Here is an 11,873-nt window from a genome sequence, read left to right as displayed (position 1 = left end):
TACTTTTGGGTAGGAGAGCTATTGAAGAAACTTTTGTGATTAATCACAGTTTATGTAACTGAAATATAGTTTTTCAAAACACCGTTTTTCCATTACTGAACGAGATCAGCGGTTGGCAGCCTGTGGTCTGCAGACCAGCTCTGACCCACAGACGTGGGGCTTTAGTGGCATTCGGCAGCAGGAAGGCCCCTTCTGCAGAAGTTCTACCTGCATTGCCACAGCAATGAAGGCTGGCTGTGGACTCTTTCCCCATGCTGCCAAGGAAACATGTAATGCCAGCAGCAAGGTCCTAGCACTCAGCTGCCCATCTCTGATGTTGGGTGGGTCATTCCAGCCCACAGTCAGAAAAGAATGCCTACCTCTGAAATAAATGGTCACATGGATGGCTCTGTTCTCAAAATGCAACAACCTTGATGCACTTTGTACACACTGATTTTGCAGTAATTGTATCAGGAATGACATCTCCCACACTATCTCCAATTTTTAAACCTGGCTACTTTTTTTCTTTTAATAAAATACAAAGAAGAGGAGTGGCTCCTACAACAGACTGTTTGTAAGCCAGGGAAATAGAGATAAAGCAGCAACAAAAGAGAACAAAAACATTGGTACTGCTGTCTGTCTATTGAGGGGAGCAGTAAACGATGCTCTAAATTAGTGATTTAATATCACAGAATCTATTACTGCATAACAAAGCCCACAGTCTACTTCTTTTCCATGCTTTTCATACATGGTCAGTTGCAGGAGCCACTCCTTTCCTTTATTTTATTAGAAGTCAAAAGTGTTAAATTTAGTGCATCTTGAGCAATAATTTTTTTTAAATGAGTAAAGATCAGGGCTGTCCAATTTCTGTACCCCATAGGCTGCAATGCCCCACTCAAAAGGGACAGGGACTGGATCCTGGAGGAGGGAGTGGGAGCTTGAAGATTTCAGCCACAGCAGTACATGAGAGATGCAGGAGTGGCACCCACACAGGAGCCTGCAGGCACAAGTTAACCACTCACAAACTGTATGCAGCCTACAGGCTACCAGTTTGACAACCCTGGTAAAATCTACTGATTTCATGTATTTAGAAATGTGTCTTGAATTTTAAAATGTAAAACTTACTCCTTCCATACTTCTGTAATACTCCAGCAGATAGTACTGTAATACATAAACTGCTATATGACATCAGCGGAGCTGGGAGAAAGTAACCTAAATTCTATTCTTTGTGTCCAGCTACAAAATCATTTACTAAGCTTGGTCAGTTTCACTTGTGGAAATTTAGTGAATAAAAAGGGATTTTACAGATTACACTGAATGTACAATTTGAAGAAAATGAAATTGTACCCTGGTGTTTTATGACCTGTTATGAGACAAAAAACAGAAAATCCAACTTGTCTCTCAAATTCCAGGGTGCATTTCTGGTTTTTGAAATCAGAAAAACAATAACAATGCATGAACCACACACACACAATCTGAAAGCCACTGAGGTAAGCGTTCCATTTCTACTGCATTTTTATTTTTCAGAGTAGAACTAAACTTTATACCTCAAAAGTAGTTTCAAATGTGTGTGTGTACATATATGAGTAAAGATCAAGGCCATAAATATATATTGCCATAAAAGCTAACATTTTTATTTTTTTCAGTTAAGGCTGCAACAATGCTAATCTTACCTGGGACTATTGCAGTTTCACCAGAACCAGACTTCCTATAGAAAGCCTTGAGTAAATGTATTTAAATCCATTTTTATGAAACTCAGACTCCTCTGGAAAACATTTTTCAGAAACAGAACACTTATTAAACGATGGATAAGTATTCATATAACAGTACCATGGCTCATTGTGATCTACTTGTGCAGCATCATCAGTTGGTAGCAGCCTCCATTTTAAACAACTGCCATTCTCACATTGAACCCATATTTTGTTTAGATAAAAACTGTTTTTAATTACAGAATCCATAGCAAAATCCTCGTGTTTTCTAGTTCTCCAAAGGTCAAATTTTGTAGGTAAATTGTATTCAATCTGAAATATAAAAAAAAATACATTTATACAGGTAAGTATTTCCTTTATAATTTTATTACCAAGAAAGTACTTTTTTTCCAGAGCCTTTTTCTATCTAACAAAAACATCCCCACATCCAATCTGGGGAGCATTCAGGAAGCATTCCTCAGCCCCCAACTCTTCCAGGTCCCAGGGGTAGTCGAGCTGCTGCTGCTTACCTGCACCTTCTCCATACCAGGATGACTCCAGTCTTGGGAAGGTGCGAGGAGCATTCACCCACTGCTCCACTCCTGGTTGAGGTGTGGAGCAGTGGGGAAGCGTACAGGCATCAATTCCTGAGAGAAACTGCTGGACAAAGTTTTGAGCATGAAGTATCATCCCTCAAGTATAAATGGATCTAAAAGTTTGTCTAACATATCTCCCAACCATTCAGCTGGTCTAACAAAAAGGTAACACAAAAATATCCTTGCCCTTCATACACCTTCAAAAACATCATCACTACAACTCTCCAACCTTTCAAGAAAACCTATTCATTCAGATTTGTAAACAGGATGTAGACCGTATTTAGGCATGTGGAAAAGAACTTTTGGGTGCCTGCTACTTTAAGGATGAGAGCAGGCAGCAGGCAGGTGTGGGCCAGCCCTGAGGTGATCACATGACTGCAGGAGGGCAATGTGCTAGAAGGAGGAGGCTGAGCAGCCTCCATTTTAGCTCAGGCCCTCAGGGGAGACTGCAGTTTGCTGGCTGCAGCTGTGGAGAGACACTGCCCAGCTGGAGCTGCGGCTCACATCTTAGAGGTAAGGGCAGGAGCTATGGGGTTGGCAGGAGGCTCCTGGTTCTGGGTATGACCAAAAACTATACCTTCCTGGGAAGGATGGTCTGGTGGGAGTACCTGTGGCGGGATGGTTCCCCAGAAATGCCAGACCAGTTGCCTCCCCAGTGAAAGGTGGGGAGGGGCACCTTATAACCCCAGCCCCCACAACCTGGTGGGTAACCCCATAGAGGGGACAGGCAAAGGGTCCAGGCATTGTTATCAGAGGCCTGAGAGCCAAATGGCATAAGGCCTGTGTTTGGAGGGGCCCAAGAAAGTGGACTTGAGAGGGAGTGGGCTAGCTGCTCAAAAACCTGACCAGAGGGACCCTTGATTGGTCAATGCTGGGGCCAGGACCAGGAGGGTAAAAAGGGCCAGAGTGCCCACTGTAAGGGATGCCCAGAGCCAGGGGGCCTGGGGTTCTGAGTGGCCTAGAGCCAGGGCCAGGGCCTGTGTGTCCAAAGGTCCCAGGAAGGGGGCCACTGCCGAGAGGGAGAAGGGTTCAGGGAGCTTATCAGCCCAGAATGAGGGTAGAGTAGAACACCTGAGAGGAGGGATCCAGGTCACAGTCCGATATTAGACTCGAATATAATGGGGCCCAGCGTGGGGCCGGAGCCACTTCAGATGCCATCTGCAAGGCATGGGATACAATGTAGCGGCAGTACGGAGCCGTGTACAACGCCCCTGGCATCTGGGCATTAAATGGGCAGTCTCCTGCATTTTACACAAATTATTTATTCATCAAGTCAAGGCAGGTGAAACCGGGCATACTGCTCCTAGACAGGTGGGCAGGCCGAAGATTAAACTCGGTCTTGAGGTGGTCCCCTGTCACAAGGCAAATGGATTCTAAAAAGTAATTCCAAATATTCCTAGTCCAGCAGCCACAAAATCCCAAAGTATCTAAGAGCACCTATATACATGCCAGATGTTTGCTCCAATGCATGCTAATTAGCACGCATCAGAGCAGACTCAATTAAATGAGTCTGCTGGAGTGTGCTAATTAGTGCACTATTTTTCAACGTTCCCACACTTCAAAATCATGGCAGGGGCACTTTAACTAAACCTTATCAAATGAGTTTTAGTTAAATCATCCCTGCTACCATTTTGAAGCATAGGGCGCTGAATACAAATGACGCTGTGGATGCTTTAATTAGAGCGGCTCTTGGAGCTAATTATAGTGCCCCCTTCACCCTGAACATGCATATAGATGCCCTAAATTTATTTGGTGATTGCATTATGGACTGCAAAGACATCCAAATTGCTCGGTTTTCCATGCATGCACAAAAGCACCTCTGTCTGAGCAGCTAGGTACCCAACTACCACCTAAGTTCTGTTACAGTCAAAGTAGATCCCCTAGAGGAAACCAATCCACTAAGTGCACTCAGAATGCCTAACGCATTCCAACATTCCTAGTACTTAGAATACTCACCCAAGAAGTAGGAGACTGATTCTAGGCCCTCCTCAGTCTGAGGGCTTTCAAACCCTATGTCTCCATCCTCCCAGGATAATACCCTAACCAGAATAATGGAGGTAGGGAGACCCTCCATATGGAGCCAGAAGGACACAAAGCAGGAGAGAGCACAACATGGTTAGTGATTAGAGCACTCACCTGGGAGAGTGGGTTCAGGTCGTAGAACAACTGGTTCAAGCCATTTGGTACCAACATCAGTGGTCAATGAAATTATTTTCAGTTTTAATGCACCTTTAACAGCAGTGACCATAGGCAACGCATGGGGGGGTACATGTGCACCCCCTGAGAGCACTGGTACCTCCCCTGAGAGAGAGTGCTCTCGGTTCAGGCAATGGGCAGATTGGGCAGGCAGAGCACTGGTGCTCCCCCCCACCCTGAGAAATGCCGCTGGCACTTCTGGGTGCGCTGCCAGCACTTATAGGCTTGGTGACTGGCTGCTGGGGGACTCCCCCCTGCTGCTGACACCACTGCGGCTGCCTGCAGATGGTCCCCGCTTGGCCTGCCTTCCCCAATGACATCCGTGTCACCATCTGTGCATGGTCACATGCCCCCCCAGCCTCAGGAGGCACACATCGCCTATGGCAGTGACCCTGGAGTTTTTATGAGGACTCACAGGTGGACCAGTAGAAGGTAATCTCTGTTTCTTCCCATTTGGGAAGAAGCTCCTTAGAAGACTTACACTTAGGCTTAATTGTTTGGGCTGCTTTGCCAGGTAATTCAGTCATTGCAGAAGAAGCAGCCATGCAGGCTATAAACAGATGTCATCAAATAACATGTATCAGCTATGCCCGGATGTGTCCTGGAACAGTTGATTTGTTTCATGGAGAGAAATAGCCACTGCCCACAGGGTCAGGCCCCTGATATTGCTGGGGCTCTAGAGGAACCATCCTGCAGGACAACATTTAGGGTGCACCTCAGTAAGTGAGGAAATAAGAGGTTGCCCCATTTGCAGAGGCTGCCCTCAGTTGCAGTTTCCAGGTATGTCTCTGCAAGTAGGGAAACCTGGGGCAATTCTGATTCAGGGTGCACCTCTGCAACTGGGGAAACCCAGGCAGTCACTCCCAGGGCTTCAGGAATTCTTCAGGAACACTGTCTGTAGGGAAATTCCAGGGCATGCAAGATCAGGCCCCTGAAGCCCTGGGAGTGTCTGCCTGGGGTAGCTGGAAAGTACATCTGCCAAATCACACAACTCAATACCACCTTTTGTCATAGCCACATATTTGGGCAATTTTATTTTATGGCAGCACAAAAGAAATATCTGTTTGCAGCCTTATTTTAATTACATGGCCAAAACCAATTTAAGGTAAACCTGGATGGATGTGCTATCGGACTTTCCTGATTTAGGTTAAACCAGTTTATTGAACTTCTGTCCCAGATCCCCTCCAGATTCAAGTTAACTCAGAGTCCCCCGGCATCCCAGGATTCTTTGCACCTCCCCCACAAACCCCTCCCTTCACGGGGTGGGTGGGCAAGCCTTGGCCCAAGCTGTCTGCTCCAGCTGAGCAGGGAGGCTTGCTCTAGCACCCCCCGGCTTCTAGCCTGAGCCACTGCAGGCATATGGCTGCATTACCAGAATCAAAAGTGAATGTCTGTTCACTTACTTATCGATTCAATCTATGCAGATTAAACTAAGCTGTAAAAATTGAATCAATTCAGCCTCAGGCCTTTTGACTGTCTGTAGCCTAAAACCCTAAGTACTTTCTGAGAAGGACCTACAGGTATCACACTGATCAGGAATGTAACCCTCACTGAAAAATTAAAGTCTTGTGTACCCATTAATCAACAGTATGACACCATCACAAGAATAGGCATCATTTAAGGCAAAGCAATCTATAGTCAGATATTTGGATCTTTGTACTAAAATAAAATAAAAATGTCATAATTGGAAAGAAGGTAGTAAAACTCTAGTACTATGTTAGTTTTTGTGGTGTGTAAACAGCCTGTAAATTAGTAGTTAGCAGTACTGAAATTAACTGAGGTGACAACTCAACTCAAGCCAGAGGTGATGAGAAGGAACTGGGATCTGATTGGAGTGGCTCTAACCTGTTGATCATTGTCTAGAGACAAAAGGAGGTGAAGGGGCGTCCTTTAACTCAATGGTCATAGATGACTGAAGAGTTCCCAGGCTCCAGTAACCTCAACATGCACTCAACCACAGGGAAATCTGTACATGGATTATCACTCAAAGAATAGCAGGTTTTGGGAAATGAGTAACTCAAAACATGACATAAACTAAGACAATGCTGGTGATTCAAAATGTGCCATTTATCAGATTGAGGGAATTTAACCTAAGAATTGTAGAAAAGCAGAAGCAGTTCAGGGAACTGCCGAACACCAAAAAGTTTTCTGCATTTTAATAGTGAGTAATTTGCCTCTGGAAGCAGCAAGAATACCCACAAAAATACTACAAGGGTTAGAATGTGTGAGAAGTACTTAGAGGGAAGCCAATATGATCATGTAATAGGAAACCCTAGCCCGGCTACCAGGAAGCAGAGTGGCCCTGTAACAGGGAGCCCTAGCCCTGTTATCAGGGAGCAGAGCTGCCCCTTTAAATCCAAAACCTTCCTAGCGCAGCTGTCCAGTCAAGCAGGGGTTAAGGATCGAGCCCTGCCAGCTGGTCAGGTGACAGGAAGGGCAAGACCAAACCTCAAGCAGAGAAGGTCAAGGAGGTGGCAGAGGAGACTTTGGATAACTATGGAGCAGCTGCAGCAGCCTCCTTGGGAAGAACACACCATGCTGTGAGACAGAAGCACAGTCACATGTAAGTGGGCAGTTGGCTCCTTATTTTTATTTTCATTAGATAGCCATAGGGGCCTATGGTTTATGTTTAATGTTAAAGCTGGTGGTTTGTGGCTGAGGCTGTAGAGTAGGAGGAGGCCTCATTAGTGCCAAGGGGTGCTGTGATAGAGGGCTCAAGAAGTCCTCCTGCACTAGGGGTGCAGCACTAGGGCCACAAGCCCAGAGTTGCTTGAAGGGAAGATAGGAGCCTTGAAACCCTGTCCTAGAGAACAGACTTAGGCAAATGGACCCTAACCTCAGAAAGAGGGGCAAAGCTGGAGGGGGCTGAGGCCCCAACAGCCTGGCACCACAGGGGCGCAGTGTAGAGGGGACAGGAGGCCTGGTGTTGTGGAAAGTATAAAATGGAGGGCCTGGAGCCCGAGCAGGTTAGAGAGCTAGAGTCTCGGAGTCAAGCCCGACTTAGTGGGTTTTGACTGGGAGGCCTAGCTAGAGAGAGAGGGGGTAAGCCCACAGTGGCTGAGACCCCAATATAAAGAGAAAATTATAAAAACTTCAGTGAGGCATGGGGCACATCAAGTTGAGGTAGGAGCGTGCATTTTGCCCTTAAGGCAACAGCTCAATATCCTGTGAGTGGTGAGCTTAGAGCCTGTCTGGGAACCTTTGGGTCAGCCTCCCTCTTTTTAAGAACCCAATAACATCAAGTTGTGGCAGGCCAGTAAAAAGGCAGGGAAGGTTATCCCCAGGGGAAAATTCAGCAGGACTTGATGGGTGCCCACTCACTGGCCTACAAAAAAAATGCAGCTGAAGACAGCACCCTGTCACAGATCATTCTTTATAAGTATAAAAGTGAAAACACTGTACAAGAAAAGACCTGTTTGAGATAAGTAAGGGTACTATTATAAAAAGAAAGAAAATGTAATTAGATAACAAAAATTTTTGAAAATAAGGTCACTCAAATAATAGAATAAGTTTTAAAGGAGGCCAGTCTTCTTTGCAGTGTCTCAGACTATGTTAACATTTTCCTATATAATTCTACATATTGAAGGTGTGTGATGATAGCTTTCCTTTAAACTTACTATCTGAAAAAAAGAATGAAGACAGAACTAACTGCCACACTGAAAAGGATATCATTAGTTTATTTATCAAAATTCTAAAATCATATTATTTACACAGGACTCACACTGAATGCTATGGTTGGTGTTTTACAGGCATAAAATAAACTCTGCTCTTTCACCAACAATTCACCGCCTACGGGCTGTTCTAAATGCACTTTACACCCCAAAGGTCTAGATGTTTTAAGATTGGTTTATACTTCCTGGAATTTTTCAAAAGCAAACTGGGAAAAATCAAGTACTATTTTTGGCTAGTCCTCCATTAACCGGTTAGATGTTATGTAAGGACATAAGCCTAGCATCTGGTTAGTCCTCCAGGGAACCCAAACTGCACTGCCCCATATCCTTTCTAAGCCCATCCAGGGCAATGGGGCTGCTTTGGGATGCAGCCAGGACTACTGTCCAAAGATCTGCTGCCTACAGAGACCACCTTCCATAGGGGTGGGTAGGCAAAAGAGCATCTATGACAGTTTCACCTCTCTGCTAGGGACCCTGGCTTGAGGTTGTATGCTCATTTGGGGAGGGGAAGAAAGTGAGGTGGTACAGGAGCATGTTGCTCCCTGCTTGTGGTGGGTAGGTGTTATTCCTGTAACAGTAAATACCTCCCAATTGCTGGGTGGCGGGGAGGAAACACAGAGCCATTGTACAATGGACATTTAATAGAACAGGATGGTGGTCAATTCTATGCTTAATGTGAAGTAAATGTTATTTTTCCCATTCCTCATTCTCTGTGCTGCACTCTCTCTGCCCTGCCGGTTTCACTCTGCATACACATCCCTATGCAACTGCTGGTAATGCAGTGACAGAGGTGCTTTCTAGGAAAAGTCGTTTTCAAGACACAGTGTGAGGCAAAGACTCTGAGAAGTCCAAAAGCAACCAACCTCCAAAATTAATCAGGGGCTTCAAATCCCCCTTCACAAACACATACATATACCTGGTCACCTTCTGCTGGGGTAGCACCACACAGGCTTAAGTGAGGTGCAAGCAAATGGGCTATGCAGGTAAGGCATGAAGGGAAACTGAGGTATGGGCTGTGGATTGAATGGAGCAGTGGTGGTAGCCCAGAAGGAGGGGGCAAAAAACACCTGGTGATGCCTCCCCCTGTCCTGCCCCCAGCCTCCTAATTGAGCCAGGGGTCCCACCACCCAGGGTCTATAGCAGGGAGATAAAATTGACAAGGTAGCTTTGCAGATCACAGGTTAGAAAAGCTGGAAAATTTTGGGAAGAGCCACAGAGCACTTAGCCCCCTGGACACCACAAGCAGGGGGCCAGCTACACAGTATGCCTATAACCTAAACTGACACTACGCAGAAGTATGTATTTCTTTCTTACAAAATTAAATCATTCAATACTAATCTCTGCCTCTTTGATTATTGTACTGAAACAATGCATGACTTCCTTTTCAACCAGTCTTCTCCTCTTACTTCTGTACTACTCAGAAAAGCTGACATAGAAAGAAATAAAGAAAATTGATGCCAAAAGAAACGGTTAACCAAGGACATGAGCCTGAACTCATTAAACTAAGACAAAACTTACATTACTTTCAATTGCACATAGAAAATTTTTATTAGAAATTAAGGCTTAACTAATCTAAACATGTACAGCTCTAAAACTGTATCATGTAGCTTGTCAGTTTTGGGGTGGAAAGCTTGTGTGTTTTGTTGTCCAGGTTACAGTATTTTTTCAGTGAACCACTTCCTCTATAAAGAGTTAAGCTTTTATAGCATTTTCTGCTGGATTCATTTTCAAAAGAATTCCTTACATGGTACACATTTATCTAATGGTACCTCAAACACTTAGGAAAATTTGACTTTGAGAGCCTTTCCAAATCATCACCCACAAGGTCTGCCTTACTTTTAAAACAGCATTACAACAATTTGATTACATTCCTATTTCGTTTCTCTAGGACATGCAAAAAAGTTTGCTGTCTCTTTGCATGAAAGCGGAATTTTCACACCTTATATTACTGTGGTATTGACTAAAGCCAGAAAAGCACAGAAGCTCAATGAAGAAAGCATTTTTCAAGTATGGTCTAGCTTGATATCTAGACAGAAACTCATGAATTATAAATATTTGAGCTTTAGGTAATAAAATCTGATAGAGAAATTTATTGAGTGTAGATAAATAAGTTTTATGTTGTATAAAGATGAACACATTCTTACTTTTAATATTTGAAATTTGAAACTACAACAGAAAGAGGACATAGCTGAAATATTCTATAATTAACACTTGTCTCAGCTAAAATAATCTATTTTAATTTTAAGAATATACAAAATAATTAAACTTTACAAAATCTAGTAGGCTGAGCCCCAGAGAAGAGAACAAAATTGTGGCTTCATTGAACGCACTAGAAGTTTACCATCGAATTCACTGAGCCCAGAATTTCTCAAAGTTAATTGTTTGGTCATGCAACTTGTAAAGAAAGACATTTGAAATGGCACAGTTTCTTCAACTTATTGTCACTGTGTTTTCTAATGATAAAACATTTGCCTCCCTGTATTTTAAAATTATGTATGTGCCAACCATTTTCTGCAATAATTACAGTAGGAGCACTACAGCTATTAGGCACTTCCAAATACTCTTACTAAACAAAGAATAAACCTACTTACACCAACATCAAAGTAATTCATCATCAAGGATCCAGGTTTTCTGTTTGCCACAGAAAAATGCACTAAAACACAGATTTTTCTCATTTTAGGAGAAAAACCTAGATTTTTTCCTTTAAAAGAGAAAAATGCAGGAAACTGGGTTTCCCCTTGCAGGCTGGCAGAATTCCAGCCTGCAAGGGGCTGTGGGGAATAGGAGGAGGGCAGTTGGGCAGGGGGTGCCATGTGCCTGTGGGCACATACACTTGCTCATGGCTGCCAGGCAGCCTGGACATCAGTTCCCCACAGGTAAATGGGGGGTGGGGGCAGAATTGAGGGAGGGAGTTGGGCAGGGTTGGGGCTGCTGCCCAGCCCAGGTGGTGCGTGGGGCTTGTGGCCCAGGGCTGGAATGAACAGCCACAGGGTGTCCCATCCAGGGGTGTTGGGGGGGAAGGCTTGCTCCCCACGACTGTGCACTCCCAGGGGGGCATGCGCCCCCCAGATTTGTGCATGGGGCAGGCTGCTTGTTGTGGGCTCAGGCTCCCCACCCTGCTGCCCTCTCTCCAGGAACTCCAGAGCCCAGCAGGTGGGACTGAGCACGGTAGGGCAGAAGGGGGTGGGGAAGCTGGGTGCCACCACCACAAGCCCTGCAGTGAAGCACCCCCTGCCTGCCTGGCAGCAGCAGGGGTGGCGGTGTGGAGTTGTGCCCCTCACTGCTGCCAGGCAGGCAGGGGGCACTCTTCCATGGCAGCTCAGTGTTCATGGTGGTGACACTGAGCTTCCCCACCTGGCCCTGCTCTGCCCTGCCATGCAGGGTCTCATCTGCCAGGCCACGGAAGCCCCAGGGAGAGGGCAGCAAGGCAGGGAGCCTGAGCCTGCACAAGCCAGCCCACACCTGCCTTCTTCCCCTCAATAGGCTCTGCTCCAGATGTGCCGCCCTTGGGGGAAGGAGATCCAGGCTCCACTCTGCCGCAGCAGACACTACCTCCTGTGGGTGGCAGCTGGGGCTCGGACACTGCTGGGGGGCAGAGGCACGAGGCACAGCTGCAGCTGGACCTGTGTTCTGGTGAGCAAAGGAGCAGGGGGACCTGTGATTTTTCCATGATAAAAAAACCCAAATCGAATGCCAAAGTTTATAGATAGTTTCATAGTTTCTAGGGTCAGAAGGGACCTGAG

General features: G+C 45.5%; 1 protein-coding gene across 1 annotated transcript in view; it reads right to left on the bottom strand.

Annotated features, from left to right (window-relative positions):
* Positions 1 to 11,873, bottom strand: part of ZCWPW2 (zinc finger CW-type and PWWP domain containing 2) — a 151,230-nt gene that overhangs the window by 135,135 nt on the left and 4,222 nt on the right. The window contains 2 exon segments of the mRNA XM_019508705.1: positions 1,653 to 1,667; positions 1,669 to 2,000. Coding sequence (XP_019364250.1) covers positions 1,653 to 1,667; positions 1,669 to 2,000 — 347 coding nt within the window.

Source organism: Gavialis gangeticus, unplaced genomic scaffold, assembly GCF_001723915.1.
Source record: "Gavialis gangeticus isolate Ggan-Ray unplaced genomic scaffold, GavGan_comp1, whole genome shotgun sequence".
NCBI lineage: Eukaryota > Metazoa > Chordata > Crocodylia > Gavialidae > Gavialis > Gavialis gangeticus.
The sequence above is the reverse complement of the archived record's forward strand: the minus strand, read 5'-3'. Positions and strand labels throughout refer to the sequence as shown.